Raw genomic sequence first — 18,296 nt, 5'->3', positions numbered from 1 at the left:
AAAAGAAAATGACAACTAAGGACATTACTATGAAAAATCCTTCACCTTGAATAGTTGCCAAGGGCTTTGGACTTAGCCTAGGTTATTTGATGGATTCGTTTACCAGGTTTGCGATCACCGTCTAGAGCTAGACGATGAATATATCCATATGTATGATATGTAATACACATAAATGCATATATAAATTATATATATGTATTGTATATATGTTTAAAACAGTTAGAACATGAGGTATAGTAAAAGTGGTATAGTGGTCAAGCAGAGAGACATGCGCAAGTACCAAGTAAATATAATGGTATTGAGTGGTCAGTTCGTCCATAGAATATATTCACAATGTTGGGGTATATGGTACCTGTAGTCTGTATTGAACTGATGTATACATATATATTATATAGTGACCGTTGTCCAGGTAGTCGTCGAAGGAACATAAAATTTCTACCCCGCATGCTAGTTTATATTAATCCTCAGTATCAGTGTTGCCGCGAGCTTTGACGAGTCCGAGCTTTTTTCGGTCACGCGGCTAAAGTATAAACACTAGTCTTCATATTATTTTTTACCTCATTACTATATACTATTTAAAGTTAAATTATATTTTCGTACTCGTGTAACTGTAACTATCAATATATATCTTAAAAATCTATTTCTTCCGTGATTCGATTTCATTAACAATTCAAATAGTTGAGAAAAGACTTAAGACTGTAGGTAATTTATAAAAACTGATCAATTTATTAAGAAACAATTGTCTTTAAATATTAATAGACACATGACGGTCAAGTCAACCTTGATTTTAATTATTTTGATCGGTTATATATTTTGCTTATAAGATCAAAGATTTGATATTTACTATAATGATCAATTAAAATCTATTTCTAGTAAAATAATAAACGTTGATGAAAGTATATATTGTATAAAAGAATTGATTAAAAGCCGGCTTCTTCATTTAAATTATTCTTTTTTTTTTACTTATTCTAATCGATAGTAAACTTATTTTTTTTTCTTACGTCCACGCATACACAAAGTATCTTAGCTAACACGAAAGCTGCCAATCTATATTGTCCAATATAATTTATAATTCTTTGTGAGTGGGTCTGAAATATAGTTTCAGTATATATATAGACCCTAAAAAAATATAAGACTCTTATTTCGTGCTTGAGTGATTTGTTATCAAGTGCCGCGTGACTTTTTTAAACGCACTTATAAATTTCTTCGAATATAAAATAATTAGCGAATGATATCATCAGAAATTATAATGTCAGCATATTAAGCGACCTATATTTTATATAAATAATATTTAATAATCAAACACAAAAATTTAAATAAATAAATAAAATCATGCCGGCTGGATTATCAAGTCTTCCACCGTCTTCTTTTGATTACAATAATTATAAATCACCAGCATTTACGATAATACAACGTGATCATTTGGATAGTACACTACCTATTCTTCATATCAATAATTTTAACAGTAGTGATGATAATGATAATTATAATAATGAAGATTATAATTATAATAATAAAAAAAATAATTTATCAAAAATTAAGAATGAAAATAATGATTTTTTATCACGTAAACGTATTAGTAAATCAAATGATCATTTAGTACTCGCAAATCTTCAAAATAATCAAGTCAACCCGTTGAAAAAAAAACAACATACGAGGAGTCATGATCATCTTACTAATGGTGATGACAAAATTAAAATATTAAATGATGATTCATCATCATTATTAATTGGTGGTAATAAATTGGCTATGAATTTATCAACTGAAGATTTTAATGAAGTACTGACGGCTAAATTAAAAAAAATGCAAGATAATGATAGACAATTATCATCAAGTAAAAGTAGTAATAAAAATAATAATAATAATAATAATAGTAATAATAAACAACAGTCACCACAAAAAAAGCCATTTATAACAACGGTAAAAACAGGAGAATTTTTAATGCCACCACCAGAAGTAGCGTCACTACTTGGGATGTCACCAAATGGCTCTTGGATAGGCCACGACCTGGATGACACACACGAGGGTCTTCCACGCTCCAGGTTCCGGCCATTTATTTTCCGCGGTAAACGACCGGAAGTACGTCACAGTAGTCACAATGCTAGGTGTCCTGCGGCCCTTAAGGCTACTGTTGACTTTCCCGTTAACGTTATAAATTCTTCGGGTGTCACTGCTTCGACCTTGGCTAATGAAGTACACGCTCGAAAAGCCACGAATAGCAAGTTTAATGAAACGTAAGTTCAGATATATTTTTAGATTAATTTATTCGGTTATTACAAAATGGTGATAAGTTGTAAAACTTTTTTTATTTTAGTCACAGTCTTTATTTTTAAAAAATAAATAAAGAAAATTTTATGGTGACCCGGGTCAAAAATAAAACTTGATTTAGAATTGGTTTACCAAGTCGAAATTTGGAGCTGTTTTTTATAAAACAAACTCGACTTTTTTTACGGAGAGATGAAATTCATTGAGTTTTCGCCTTGGTTTAGACTCAACTGGCTTACTTAGTCACGATTTAAGACAAAAAAGTTGAAATCAAGTCGAAATTGACTTGGTTGAAACTTATTCGACTTAAATTATAAAGCGAAAAAGTCAAAACTAAGGTGAAATAATTTTGATATATTAAGGCGGAAGTAAGGCGAATAAATAAATTTTTTTCGACTTGGTTCAGCATGTCAAAAGTAAGGTAAATGACTATCGTGCTCGAAGTAAAGACGAAAAAGTTCAAACATAATTATAGGAATAGTTCCTATAATTATGGGAATGATACCCATAACGCTATAGGAATGGTTCCTATAATTATAGGAATACTTTCTATAATATTATGGGAATCATTATGGGAATGGTTCCTATAACCCTCGCAGATTTGAATCACGGTGGAAACACGGTGGGTTTGTTCCATTTTCCCACTGTGATTACGCGGTGTATCCACCGCGATTCCACGGTGACTTGACCACTGTGTATACACGGTGTTCCCACTGTGATTACGCGGTGGATACACCGTGGAACCACAGTGGTGAAATAGCGCAAAGCCACCGTGGAATCACGGTGGATACACCGCGTAATCACAGTGGAAACACCGTGTATACACAGTGGTCAAGCCACCGTGGAATCACGGTGGATACACCGCGTAATCACAGTGGATACACTGTGTATACCCGGTGGTAAAATGGAACAAACCCACCGTGTAACCACGGTGGATCCACGGTGTTTACACTTCCACGGTGTTTCCACCGTGATTCAAATCTGCGAGGGAATTTATAGGAATACTTTCTATAATATTATGGGAATCATTATAGGAATGGTTCCTATAATTTATAGGAATACTTTCTATAATATTATGGGAATCATTATGGGAATGGTTCCTATAATAGTATGGGAACTATTCCCATAATATTATGGGAATAATTCCCATAGTGCAATTGGAATGGTTCGTATACCATTATGGGAATCATTCCCATACTATTATAGGAACAATTCCTATAATATTATGGGAATGGTTCCCATATTATCATGAAAAAATTAATTTAAAGAAGTGTGGTAATCACTTCTACAATACACAGAAATATTATTGAACATAAAAACAAAAATTCAAACATTGAAAAAAAAAATCGTATTTGGCAAAAAAACATTAAAATTTTTAACAAGAATTTTTTGTCAGCACAAAACATTCAAGAAAATTCAAATTTTGGGAAATTTCTACACTATTGTGCAAAAAAAAAAATGTTATGATATTATAAGGATGGTTCCCATAACATTATGGGAATAGTTCCCATAATATTATAGGAATAGTTCCTATACCAATATGGGAACCATTCCCATAATAGTATGGGAATGATTCCCATAATGGTATGGGAATCATTCCCATAATATATGGGAACCATCCCTATAGTAGTATAGGTACTATTCCCATACCATTATGGAAACCATTCCCATAATGCATAGTAAAACTTCCCATAATTTTCTTTCCGTGTAAAATGAAAAAAGTTCAAAAAGTTAAAAGAAATTTAATTTCCGTCGAAAAAGTCGAGATCTTATCGAAAAATCGTCGGCAAATCGATAACTCCAGAAGAAAATAAGGTGAAACGAACCTGAATCAAGTTTTATTTTTGACCCGGGAAGTCACAGTCTTTATTTTTAAAAAATAAATAAAGAAAATTTTAAGGTGATATATCTACTGTTTGAGTTTATTTTAGGGAATTTAAACTTAAGAAGATAATAATTTAGGTACTGTAAAACCACTGCATTAAATTTACTCTTGTATTTGTTCTAAAATATGTTATCAATGTAATTAGATTCGAATTTTAAGCATGTTATAGCAATAGGATAAAAAAGGATGTTTACAAATTTGAAAGGTCCAAAGAGAGATAATTTTGTTTTGTGTTTTATTTATTTTTAAATTTTAAATTTTCTGTTGCAAAAATGGGATACTCACAAATTTCACTTAATTTCTTCAAATATAAGTTAGAAGTAAAAGATTTCCTATCAAAAAAGTTCATTTTTTCTTGGTGTCCTCATTTTCCTCGGCTCTTTTAATAATTTATTTGTATCACCGAAAAAAATGAACTATAATAATTAAAGCAGGACAACCAAGTCATGACGAAATAATCAATAAAGAATACGATTTCAAACGGTGATTCTGTCATTATTATTTATAATCCTTTATAATTAACAGTGAAATTTTTATAGTCTTTAAATGGGGGAAGGGGTCTGAGATACAAAAAAAAAGAGGATATTTTTGTGATTTTTTTTTCAGAGTACCTTCTTTATTAGAATTCTTAAAATTTGTAGCATTATTAAGCATCATTCCAAGAATATTCTGCTAAATTGTCCTAAAAAATATTGAAAAATAAGCCAGTGGTAGTGGAGAGAGTCGAGTCACCTCAAAAAAAAAAAATAAGTCTCCATGCCGTAGGCAGGATAACTCATGACTTTCTCATCTGAAATCAAGAAACCAAAAAGATTTCTTTAGTACATAAGTTTATCTTAGATTTGAACGAAGGATTTTTTTTTTTTTCAATAACTAATTATTTTTTAATTAAACAAAAAGAATAATTTTTGGCAAAACTCAGAGTTTTTTAATTGCACCTTTACCAAAAATTCAAAAATGAATATTCTGTTTATTCCTTCGTTCAAATCCAAGATGAACTTATGTACAAAAAAAATCTTTTTGATTTTTTGATTTCAGATGAGGCAGTCATAAGTTATCCTGCCTACGGCATGGAGATTTATTTTTTTGAGGTGACTTGGCTCTCCCCACTATCACTGGCTTATTTTTCAATATTTTTTAATGAAAATTTAGCAGAATATTTTTGGAATGACGCTTAATAATGTCATAAATTTTAAGAATTTTAATAATGAAAGTATTCTGAAAAAATAAATCATAAAAATATAGGGGAAGGGAGGGGGGACAAAACGGGCTCCTTAAAATTTTGGATGCCTCGAAATATTTAGGGGCAAAATGGCCCCTCCAAAATTTTTGTCCAGTTTAGATGATTTATGAACAAGGAACCCTTGCAAAGTGTTTGAGAGGCAAAATTTTAAACTTCCAGGTGCAGATCTGGTGAAAAATCGTATACACACCACGGAGGAAAGTAGGAAATCCCAATCCGGGTGTTCGCGATCCTTGCCTTCGACTCGGGTAGGTATTTATACACTCGGTTTAGAATGTCCTACTTTCTTCCCTTGATGTGAAACATACTGTTAAGATGAAATAAAATAATAGTCGAATTTTAGTAGATTTTTTAGAAGGCCCATTGTGCCCCAAATTTTAAATTTTTATTTTTGGAGCATAATGATTACGAATACATGACAAAAGACTCGAAAATTCAAAAGCGGTAGAAAAAAATTCATATATATTAAAACTTTTTTTTGGGGGGCCCATTTCACCCCTCCCTCTTCCCTTATTTGTTTTTGTATCTCAGACCCTTTTCCCCCCTTAAATTATAGAACTAGAAATTTGAACTATTTAGCGCTTTATTATTATTTTAAACAATAATTTCTAAAAATCTTTATCCGTGCGCCATCTTGGAAAATTTTTGAAAACAACAGTGAAAAAATTTTATTTAACCAAATTTGAGAGAAGGATTTGTTTAAGAGTTTACATAACAAAAGAAACTTAATTATTACTTCTAAAAAATTAGGTTTTTTAAAAAATATAAAATAAAAAAGTGAAAGGTTGGAAAAATTATTCTTACAGTGATCTTCCATGGACGCCACAAACGTTACCCAAAAAGCTGGAGCCATTAAAAAACACAATGCACGTGATATTAAATAATAATGGGTAACATTATAATAATAAAAATCGAGTGTGTTATTTTTTTATTTTATCCTGTAGTATTATTAATCCCTTTTCGGTTAAATTATTTATTATTTTTTCAGTAATTCAAAGTAAACAGCTTTTTTTTTATTCTTTTTTCGAGAGGTGTCGCCAGTCTTTTCAAAAACCTGCAATAAAAATTGAATGACTCAAAATTTTAATAAAAACAAATTTTCAAATAATGATGCAGAGAAATCGAACATTACTTAACACATCATATAATTTTAGTAATTAAGTTTAAATCAATTCACGTTTGAAATTCCCGCAGTAGTCGCGTGAGACCAGAAAGTTTGTCGATGCCTGTACCGAAGAATTATACATATTCGTTGCGTTTTGTATTAATTATATATATATATAAGAATAAAACTAGACACACATATGTGCTCAAGTGAATAAATCACAATGAAAATTATCCAGTTTATAAATATAATTTTATTACTACTACTATTATTATTTTTTATATACTATTCCTATGAAGATTAATATCTCATAAATCCTTATCTATATAAATATAATTTTCTGCATTGCAGTGATCAATCACTTCCCTTTGCAAATATTATGTTTGATAGACGTGTTGTTCGTGGTAGCACACTTGCTTCAGCCTCAAATCTCGTGAGTTAATAATAACTTTGATTTATATATCCCATATATATACATATTTACAATGCATGACCTTTTCAGTGGTCTGAAATTCCACATCTATGTATTATTTTTAGGCTGACTATGAACAATCACAAGCAGCGAGACAAGCAGAAGCGCGCAGAAAACAATTGTCAAAAAAAAGAGCACAAATTCAAGCAACAAGATCAATGATGATGAAAATGTCTACACCTCCTCCAGTTCCAGGAAGAAAACATGAACCTGTGCAAACAGAATTATATCTTGAAGAAGTAATGATTTTTCAAATTTTTTATTATAAACATAAATTGTAAAATTATTTAATTTTAATTAGATTAACTAATAATGATATATTATTTATTATTTCAGTTGCTTGAAAAGCCACAGGAATCTGAAGCTGCAACACAAACAGATTATTTTTTGGACAGACCATCGACACCTTCTTTTTGTCCTGGCAAAGTAGGTGTGGATGCTGAAACTCAAATAGGACCTGGTGATGTAAATATATATATATATATATATTACAATTTGGATATTTTTTCCTATGATCAGCAACTATTTGTAACAAATATTGTTTCTGTTCTTCATCTTTTGTCCCAAATTCATTATATTTTTCAATTAAAGCTAGTACTTGCGGATGGATACTGAATTTAATTTTCTTCATATCTAATTAAATTTTCTTTTATTGCGAGTATTTAAAGCTCAATAACTTTTTACCCGTTAGGATTACGAAAAAACTAATTCAATACTTTTTTGTAGAGAATTAAATTTCCTACAAGAGTAATTGATGGAAAATTCAGAGAAAAATTTTTTTCGTAGTTTTACCGGATGAAATCGTATAAAAAATTTTTTACGTGTTATTTAAATGGGAAAATATAAATGTATTGAGCTTCTTGAAGAATTGAGATATCAAGCTGCGCTTTGGAGGGAATTTTTTTTATACCATAGAGAAACTTTTGGAATGATAGCCAAAAAACTTGTTTTTTTTTTTACCCCTCTAATATTCATGTATTAGGGTGGTCGTTAAAAATTAAATTTTCTCAGGTGCCCCATAAAAAGCTTCCTTTCAGTATAAAAATATGTGGGGAATTAGGTTTTTTCTTTTTAAGTAAAAAGAACACGAGCCTCAGGACGATCAAAGTTCATTTTTCGATACAATCGCGGTTTTTTTTAATCTCTCATGAAATATGCAGATTGAAGGAGAAAATCATAAGAACAATTTTTTAGGAAATTAAATTTTTGACAAAAAAGGTCATGTTCATTTTTTTTCTTTCGCGCTTGAGGTGTGCAATAATAATATGATAATTTATATCAATACATAACCTCAATTATATTGGAGCACTTGAAAAAGTATATTAGCACAATTTTTTTCACTAATATTTACGAATAGGAAATAATATTCATCAAAATGTTAAATTTAAATCACTATAGTGATGCAGTATACTATTAAATATAATTATTAAGCAGATATACAATTTGCACTTGCATTATATAAAGTAAAACACGTGTCGTGTATGTAGCAATTTCAACATTTAGTTTTCGTATCACCCCTGTGCGCGCGCTTCGTAAAAATTCACTCTCATGATTTTTCCATAACGTGCCTAAAAAAGTATAAGTTATAGGTTATGTGCTTATATATATAATCATACGTTAACATATATGATCATACATGAAGTAATATACGGCTTCATATATAATTATACATGAATAGATATGATCATACCTGGTTATTTTTCCTCGTAATCGGCTGCAGATATGATCATGCATGCTCATGTATGATCATACATGAAGTCATATATGAGCTCATATAGACAAATATGATCATGTCTGATCATTTTTCCCTATCCGAGTGCAGATATGACCATACATGATCATACATGACCTCATATATAATCATTCATGAACAGGTATGATCATACATGACGTCATGCATGATCATATAGGATCATACATGAACAGACATGATCATATCTAAGCATTCTTTCCCGGGAAATACTCATTCTATAAAAAAATTGAACATAACCTTTTTTTTTCAAGAATTTAATTTCCTACAAAATTGTTCCTAAGATTTTTTCCTTTAATCTGCATATTTCATGAGATATTTAAAAAAACCGGGATTGTATCAAAAAATGAACTTTGATTGTCCTGAGGCACGTGCTCTTTTTACTTAAAAAGAAAGAACCAAATTCCCCATGTATTTTTTCACTAAAAAATAGCTTTTTATATGGCGTCTTAGAAAATTTAATTTTTAACGACCACCCTAATAGATACGTTATATACAGCTTAAAAAACAAATGATATAATTATAAATTAATATATTTCAGCTCTTTGACTTCGATACGGAAGTTCAACCTATCCTCGAAGTACTTGTAGGAAAGACGATAGAACAGGCCTTAATTGAAGTACTAGAAGAAGAGGAACTTGCTGCTCTTAAAGAGCAACAAAGAAGATTCCGCGAATTACGAGTTACTGAAAAAGTTGAAAAGTTACGATTAGAAGAACAGGAACGAAGACTTAAAGAAGAAAAAGTATCATACTATTAATATTATTATTATTGTTAATTTATATTATTAAATATTTATCTATTTTTTATTTCTTTTCGTGTAAGGAACGACGACTTAAACAACATGAAGAAGCGTTAAAAATACAAGAAGAAACAGAAGAACGTGTTGCAGCAGCAGTTTTGTTGACTGGTTATGTCGCCGAACTTTTACCAACGGTATTGGATAGATTAAAAATGTCTGGGTATTTATTGGACGAAATAAAAGAAGACACAGAAGAAGGTTTCATGCCTTGGATTGTAAATGAAGTGAAGAAAGAAATGAATACAATGGTGGATAGTAGAAAATTACTTGAAGGTAAATTAAAATTTCATTATTTATTTAAAAAAATTTAAGTTTTACAATAATCAGTAGGGACCGTATAATATACTTACCTTAAGGTTTAAATGAAAAGGTGTCAAAGTTTCTACATATATCATAAATCTTTAAGTAAATACTGTTTCAATAGTCTAGACGAGCAAAACAATAAGTCTCCAGACCTAAACCTTAAATCTTAAAACTTGAATTATTTTGGGGACCTAAAATTTAAAATGTACTTATATACTACTTGAACTTGTACTGACGCCTACGGCTTTCAAGAGATAGTAAATGCAATTGTGTTCAATTGTTAAGCTTTAAAACGATACTTATACCTGGTGTAGACATGTCGCCACGTATTTGATCTCTAAACTGATAATAATTATTATTATTTCTGTGTTGTGTACTCCAGTGGCCATAAAAGAAGAAAAAAAATCTGAAAAATGGTTGACCCTGTGAGTCAGCTCCAAAACTTTCCTCTGTTTTCGAGCTCGGAAAGCTGGTAAACTTTTCGAGCTCAAAAGATGGCTGGACTAAATCTATACACATTTCACTGAAAAAAAGTAATTTTTGTCCGACGATATCTCCGGAATAAATCAACTGACTTGCACGTGTTTTGCGGTAATCGAAAGAGCTTGTTGGCACTCAGATTTGATCAAACTTAGAATATTGTTGCCGAAATCGAAGCAACTATTCGATTGTTCACAATCGAATAGAATCGACTGAAGACAATCGATTATGGTACTTTATTGATTATTGACATAATCGATTAAAAACAAACGATGTTTTTTTCTCCCAACTTTATAGTTGCAGAATCGATAGCTTAATAATCGATTGTGTAAAATCGATTTTATAATTTTTTGTTCAAAATCAAAAAATGAATATGGGTCCAAAATCACAAATTCAAAATTATTAATATTTACTTTTTGTGACGGTCGATTATTTGCTCCCAACTTTAAAGTTGCACAATCGACCATCTAACACTTTATTTTGGAAAATCGATTTCGAAATTTTATTTTAAAGTTAAATATCACCGCGTATAAATATAAGTTTGTATTTCGAAATATGAAATTTTCATATGGTCATTTATATTCAAAATAATATCAAATAAAATACTTTGTTTATGTTTGATAATTTTTTATTTGAACTTTTCAGTTAAAAACAGTTCAGAAAAAAAAATATTTTCTCAATAAGTGAATATAGTATTTAATTAATAATTTTTTATTGTGAAAAATCGATTATTTCATCGCAACTTTAGAGTCGTAGAATTGTTTGAATAAAAATCGATTGTTAAAATCGATTATTTTTTAATTTTTCAAATAGCGTAAAATTTTGATCTATAAAATTATAAATAGATATCTACCTTTAATCATTTCGCTTAAGTTGTTTATCATTTGTTTGCCTGTATTAGTCAAACAATTCTTATAATGTTTGAGTAAATGACTTTAAAAAACAAATTTTTTTTCTTAATTAATTTTACAAAAAATCGATGTTTAAAAATAGTTTTCAAAAAAAAGAATCGATTTTTTTCAATTAATCGAACGGCCTACAATCGATTTAAAAAAATCGACAATCGAACGGCCTACAATCGATTTAAAAAAATCGACAATCGAAACGAAAACATCGATTGTTCGATAAATCGATTTCGATTGCGCATCACTAACTTAGAAACAAATCTAACGATTTACGAGTTATGCAATAAAAACTTTTTCATGATTTTAATTTTTCGTATATCGCTTCAAAGATATTGTGGAATAAAAAAAGCTACACCCATACACACACACGCGGCCGGACGTTCATCTGAAAATGGTCAGAATAGCTTCCTATACACTCAGAAATTAAGTAATTGTGTTTATTATCCTAAATTTTGAATTCCAATCATCTAGAATGATTCAAAAGTTTTCAAATGCCAAGATAGTTAGTGTTATAATTTTTTAAAATAGAATTCATAATATCAGGATGATAACGGTTATTATCAGGATAGTAAAAATTACCATCAGGATGATAACAGTTACTATCAGGGTTTGTAATTAATATTATTCCGATCTAGATGATTTATTCAATCATCTAGATAATATTCACTACTATCCGATTGATAGTAAAAATTTTACCTTCACTAGATGATAATTCCTATTATTTAATTTTCTGAGTGTAAGACTTCAAACCATCGACATGTGATGAAATCTTAATTTTCGAAAATCGGACCGAAACCAATGATTTCGCATTTTTCAAAAATTTTCGATTTTCAAAACGGGAAGTTTTTTTATTACAAAATTTATTTTCTTCCATTTAAAATAAATTGCGTGCCAAAAGCCAAAAGGGCATATAAAAATTATACGCCCTTTTGGCTTTGCAAAACCAAAAGAGCGGATAATTTTTTTTTTGTGCCAATCGTTATGTAAACATGTTCTAAGCCTGAAAATGGAAAAAAAAATTTCCAAAGCCAAAGGCGTAGGTCTCTAATACTATAGCTCTCCAACATACGCTCCGCGTGGCGTTGAATATCGAATATTAAACTATTATCTCTAGCTTATAATTATTACACTGTAAAAAATCCGGAGTGAATTAGGAGTGAAATAAAATCCGAATTCACTCCGGATTCACTCCGCCACTCGGAGTTCCGGAGTTTAAAAAAAAATCACTCCGCATGCGGAGTGAATTGGGAGTTTTTTTTTAGCGGAGTGATCTCGGAGTGACGCGAATTTTATTTCACTCCCAATTCATTCCGGTCCGGAGTTTTAATACTTAAATAAATTTATATGAAATTAATTTATATGAAATCGCTAAATAATATATGTGTGTGTGTGTGTGTGTGTGTGTGTGAGAGAGAGAGTGTGTGTGTGTTTGGGTGTGTGCAGGTGTTTGTATGCGTGTGTGCAAATGTGTGCATGTGTGAAAATTTGTGCGCGTGTGCAAATGTGTGCATGTGTGAAAATTTGTGCGTGTGTGCAAATGTGTGCGTGCGTGTGTGTCGAGTGCGCGTGTGTGACTAAATATGTATGTGTGTATCTGTGTGCATATCAGCTGATCAATAATGTAATACGCGAATTTTTATTTCGATTTTATTATGTGGAGTTATATTTTATTAATAATATTTTCAAAACTCCGCTCCGGAGTGAATTTCACTCCAGAGGGATTAAATTAATAAAAAATTATCTACTCCGCGAAAACTCCCCTGCGGAGTGAATTTCACTCCGAGGGGAGTGAATAATTAAAAATTCATTCACTCCGCATTCACTCCGCGAATTTTTTACAGTGTAATTATTTGGGAATTTCCTAGTTGATTAAAAATTAAATTTAACGATTATTTTAATTACACTAGACTGTCCAAGATGATGAAAAATTAAAGTTACTACCATCGAAAATGTTGACTTTTTTTAAATTTTTTTTCATACAAACCTTCTCCGGACTAATTTGAAGTCTGTTTTTCGAAATTTTGAAAAATCCTGATTTTTTTTTTATACGCCTTTTTGGCTTTAGACCGACAATTTCTTAGGGTCAAAAGGGCGTATATCTTAAGATACGCCCTTTGGGCGTTAATATTACGTCAAAAATTTTTTCTCTGTAGATCTTTACGTTTATTCGAGCGATTCTAAGAAGAATGGCAAAAAAAAAAATTTTTTCATACGCCCTTTTGGCATTTGGCACGCGAAATAATAATTTTTTAAATTTTTTATTTTTACAGATATCATAAAAGAAATTTTGGAAAATCGAGCTGAAATTTATAGAAAAAAAGCAGAAGGGTATGATACAGAAAGCACTAGATCATTAATAACTCCAAGAAAACAGAGTGAAAATGGAGAAAGTGAAGATGGTGACAAAGCTAAAGATGAAGCTAATAATTTAGCTATCCATGAATCAATGTTAAGCGATTAAAATATAAATACAATGATTAATTGAGTTGTCGTACTTAATCCTCATCTAGCTGATCGTTTAATGCAAAGCCACTTTCTACATCAAATGTTAGTCTTTTCTTTTTAATTCATTTTATTTATTTATTTATCTTTTTTTCAATAAATGAGAGAGAGACCACTTGAACCAGCAGCTACGCAGCGTGTGTTATACCCATACCCAGTATTTCATCCCCTGCATGGTTGCTATACTGTAGATGTACCATCATATGTGTCCACCTTTTATACTGCATTAGAGCCGGTGTACACAGCTGCGAAACAAATCCATCAGCTCGGCTGTCCCCACCCGTGATTCTCGTGATCAAGCTCGACACCACCGAGGAACCTCCAATGTGCTATCCGATGAACAAACATCCCCGGTCACAAGCCCACAGCTATTAAAAATTAATTATTGATTTCTCTTCGTCAAGACCATATACTTAACACTTAAAAAAAATAATCTTCAATTGTGTGCCTTATTTCTGGATAAACAAAATTAAAATAGTGATCAGAATGTGTTTTTATAAATCTCAATATATGAAGAAAAAAAAATACGTTTACATTTTAAATATTATTTTTTAAATTTTATTTATGAAAAATATGTATACATATTTAATGATAAATTAATGTTAATATGAAACATATAATATAAAAAATGATGAAATAATAAAAAAATAAAAATAATTGTAGACGTCTTAAGTTTTTTGTTATGTATATTTATGGTATAAGTACTAGAAGATTGGATGATTCAGTATGACGTGCATTACTTTGTTAAAATACTGATAAAAAATTTTCACTTAATGACAAGTCTGAAAAAAAAATCTGATAAAAAAAAAAAGCACAAACGTGTTAATGAGAAAATTATGAGATTTAAAATATTACGACGCAGCTGAAAATTTTACCCTATTTTTATGGTATATTTTTTTAATGTTATTTCTTTTTTCCGGCAAGTTGTTGACTCAATTACTTTTACGAAAGGGTCATTAAAAAATCCATAAATATTTAAATAAATTATTTCTATTAATAAATTACAATAAAAATTTAATGTTTTTACATTTAAGTCATGGACATTATATTTTTTTAACTTCCCGCTATGAAAATTTAAAATTTTCAAAAAAAAAGGAGGTTTGGTTTCAATCCGATTTTCGAAATTTGAGTTTTCATAGAGAACGAATTAACCGACTATTCTTATTTCGTTTAATTCATAAACCATTTGCCCGATTTGCCTCAAAATGTAATTAATTCTAAGCATTAATGAGCTCTTTCGATTGCTCGAAGAGCTCAAAAATTTACAAGTAGTATTTTCTAACTCTCTGAGCTCGGGAACAGCGGGAAGTTTTGGAGTCGTCCCGTAGGGTCAATAGTTTTTGAAATTTTTCTTGTTCATTAAGATAACTGCTAAGATACTACTAGCAATGAATGACGCAGACGAAGCAGCTGCTCGTCTGGCGACAGGTCTTAAGGGTATACTAATGTTTACTAGAGTTTCAATAGAGAGTACGTAAGCAAGTGCTGACAGGCACATTACAAGCGCCATGCTCACACTTTAAGCCATTAGGATTGTAACAACGTTATTCGTTAGTTTATTCATGCTTTGCACACCTTTTATCAGTTATAATCTTTTCTGTCATTAAGTTTCTCGTGTTAGAAAATAGCTTGTAAATTTAAGTCTACCTATAATAAAATTTTAAATACTCGGCTTGACAAGTAGAATATTATTAGGGACTTTACTTGATGAATCATCCTACAAAACTAAAGTATATGCGTAAACTATCAACTTTTTTTTCTTCATTTTCATACCTAGTAGCCCTGCTTAAAAAATTCGATAGATTCTTATAGCTGTATGTATAAGGTCCTATACTTAACTATAGCACTTTTCATAGAACTCATTCATTCTTATAAAATCTCTAAGGGAATTTATGAAAATCAATTGAATTCTATGAGATTTTCTAAACAGGGAGCTATCACAGGATATATAGATATAATATTTCGCTGTATTCTCCTTGACTTGCTCGAGATTTGCTGCAGAGTTGATCAATATTATAAAGGTATTGAGCTCGACTGTAAACTCACTCCGTGACTCGTGATCAAGTTCGACAACATTAAGGAACCTCCAATGTGCTAAAGTCGAAGCTTTCTAAAGTTGCAATTTCGGTACAGACTGGAGCATTCTTTGAAGTTGCTATTTTCCTTTCTTCCCCTGTTTAGAAAATCTCATAGAATCCAATAGATTGTCATAAATTCCTATAGAAATTTGATAAGAATGAATGAGTTCTATGAGAAGTGCTATAGTCAAGTATAGGGCTTTAAACATACAGCTACAAGAATCTATCGGATTTTTTAAACAGGGCCTCCTCTGCATTTTCGCCAGGATAGTTTATTTTCCTATATGTGTTTAGAATTTTGTGTGATTTAATCTTGCAATTGAATTTTTAACTTCCTGCTAAGAAAATCGACGATTTTCGAAAAATTGGGAAGTTACTGTTTTCACCCCGATTTGCGAAAATCGAAATTTTATCAGATGTCGACGTTTTGAGGTCCTAGGAAACTATTCTGACTATTTTCAGAATGATGTCCGAGTGTCTGTATGTATGCGTGTGTGTGTGTGTGTGTGTGTGTGTGTGTGTGTGTGTGTGTGTGTGTGTGTGTGTGTGTGTGTGTGTGTGTGTGTGTGTGTGTGTGTGTGTATGTATGTGTGTGACCGGTCTATAACTTTTTAACTAATGAACCGATTCGGATGGTTGAGGCGGTAATCAAAAGAACTTGTTGGCCATCAACTTTTCTAAAAATTTCAGATCATTTGATCAAGTAGACTCGATAATATTGGCGAATTACGAAAAAAAAATTTTTTTTTTTTAGTTTTTTATTGATTTCTCAAAAACGACTTATACGATCAACTCTTAAATCTATTCAGCTCTAGAACTTGATAAAACGCGTCGATTGCCGCCTTAGTTATCTCAATCGGAGTATTCCTTCGAGAGTTATCGCACTGATAACAGGATTTTTTTGTATTTAAAAAGATTTGTTAATATTTAATAAATAATTTATTAGAGGATAGGTCCTTAACAAATATTTATTAACAGTTAATAAATCAATTATTAGCAGCGATTTTTTCGTGCTAACCAAATATTTATTACTATTTAACAAATGATTTATTAACATATAAAAAATGATTTATTAATATTTAATAAATCATTTATCAGTATTTACACACTGGATTATTAATATTTAAAAAATTCCTCTTATTATTTTTAGAAAAGTTTTACATTAATCTTCTCGTGATGGGAAATCTGTAAATAAAATAAAATTATTTGAAATAATTTTTTGAGAATAATGAATTGAATTAAAAAAAATAAATAGTTGTAAAATAAAAAAGAAACCTACATATTCATTATATTTTTTATTTAAACGAAGTCGTAAACCAAACTAGGGATTATTTCTTTTTGGGTCTCTTCTCGAATTTTGGTATGGAATTCACTAAGGATTTCAAAGTCAGTTATATGGTTTACTAGAGTGGGAATACAAAAGTAAATTCATAAATTTAGTGTTAATTTGAGAAACGGAATATAAAAAATAAAATAGGATGACAAGACAATGAATAGGTTAAGTACTGATGCTATACTGAATATACCTTATATATAACTGTCAACTTACCACAAAAAATCGAGTATAACTCACTTAAATCCCACGATTGTAGCAAAGCTTCCATTTTATTAATTGTTTTCCACAAAGTATAAAATAATAAGCAACTTATCGTATGAAAATCATGTATATGCATATATATTTTTTTACAACTACGCGTTAAGTATAGCCATCTATCAACACCGACCACCAACAAAATATTTTTTAACTATTAACAAATCTTATTTGGTGGAAATAAATATTTTTTTCAATATATTAAAGCTTCTTAATAGTTACAAAAATTTTGTTCTCATAAAAAATAGATTTTGTTAATACTAACGAATATTGTTAATAGTAAAAAAATATTTTTTCCACCCAAAAAAATATCTGAAAAAGATTTTAATAAATTGATTTATTAAATACAAACAAATCCTTCTATCAGTGCGCGGGAGAAAGAAATGGTAAAAAACGGTTTTTTGCGAATATCTTTGAAACGACTTAACTAAACAATTTCAAACTTTGATCAGCTCTAGAACTCAATAAAACACGTCGATTGCCGCCTCAACCATCAAAATCGGTCAATTCGTTCCTGAGATATCGTGGGAGAAAGAAATGCTGTAATCGGTTTCTTTTCGAAAACAATGGCACACAAAAGTATTTTCGAGTTCGAAGAGCTCGAAAATGTATCCACAACAATGTTTTCGAGCTCGAGGAGCTCGAAAACAGCGGGAAGTTTTGGGGCTGGCCCGCAGGGTCAACCGATAGACAGATTTTTTAATTAACAGATGTGGGAAATAACGTAATTTTACATTATCTGTTTACACCTGGCTACAGGTAACTTGTAGCAGTTATAAAGGTAGCAGCCAGTATTTATTGCTTTATAGTATACTGTAATGAAAATGAAACTGATCTTTTTAAATATTTGAATGTCTAGAAAAAAAATGCCTTCTACTCTTGTTTTATAGACACGGGACTAGTGTCAGTCAGTCT

The 18,296-nt window shown here is 30.4% G+C and overlaps 1 protein-coding gene and 1 long non-coding RNA gene across 3 annotated transcripts; one reads left to right on the top strand and one right to left on the bottom strand.

The window, feature by feature from the left end:
* Positions 1-392: 392 nt before the first annotated feature.
* On the top strand, positions 393-14,227 carry LOC130668384 (radial spoke head protein 3 homolog A). Of its 2 annotated transcripts, XM_057470652.1 has the most exons (9): positions 393-702; positions 874-2,234; positions 6,200-6,283; positions 6,850-6,931; positions 7,036-7,209; positions 7,307-7,435; positions 9,262-9,465; positions 9,546-9,795; positions 13,481-14,227. In XM_057470652.1, the coding sequence occupies exons 2-9, from the start codon at positions 1,333-1,335 to the stop codon at positions 13,669-13,671; spliced, it is 2,016 nt and encodes a 671-aa protein (XP_057326635.1). In that variant the 5' UTR covers positions 393-702; positions 874-1,332; the 3' UTR covers positions 13,672-14,227. The 2 variants fall into 2 exon arrangements, with proteins under 2 accessions (XP_057326635.1, XP_057326636.1); XM_057470653.1 differs by lacking the exon at positions 6,200-6,283 and having other exon boundaries at positions 398-2,234; positions 13,481-14,224.
* Positions 14,228-16,806: 2,579 nt separating this feature from the next.
* Positions 16,807-17,744, bottom strand: LOC130668447 (uncharacterized). The gene is made up of 3 exons (XR_008990018.1): positions 17,340-17,744; positions 17,070-17,193; positions 16,807-16,975 (listed from the first exon to the last, which is right to left on the bottom strand). It is a non-coding gene; the product is annotated as an uncharacterized LOC130668447 (long non-coding RNA).
* Between the last annotated feature and the right edge of the window lie 552 nt (positions 17,745-18,296).

This window comes from Microplitis mediator, chromosome 5 (assembly GCF_029852145.1).
Source record: "Microplitis mediator isolate UGA2020A chromosome 5, iyMicMedi2.1, whole genome shotgun sequence".
Classification (NCBI taxonomy): domain Eukaryota; kingdom Metazoa; phylum Arthropoda; class Insecta; order Hymenoptera; family Braconidae; genus Microplitis; species Microplitis mediator.
Note: the sequence above shows the minus strand (reverse complement) of the source record. Positions and strands in the feature narration are given on the sequence as shown.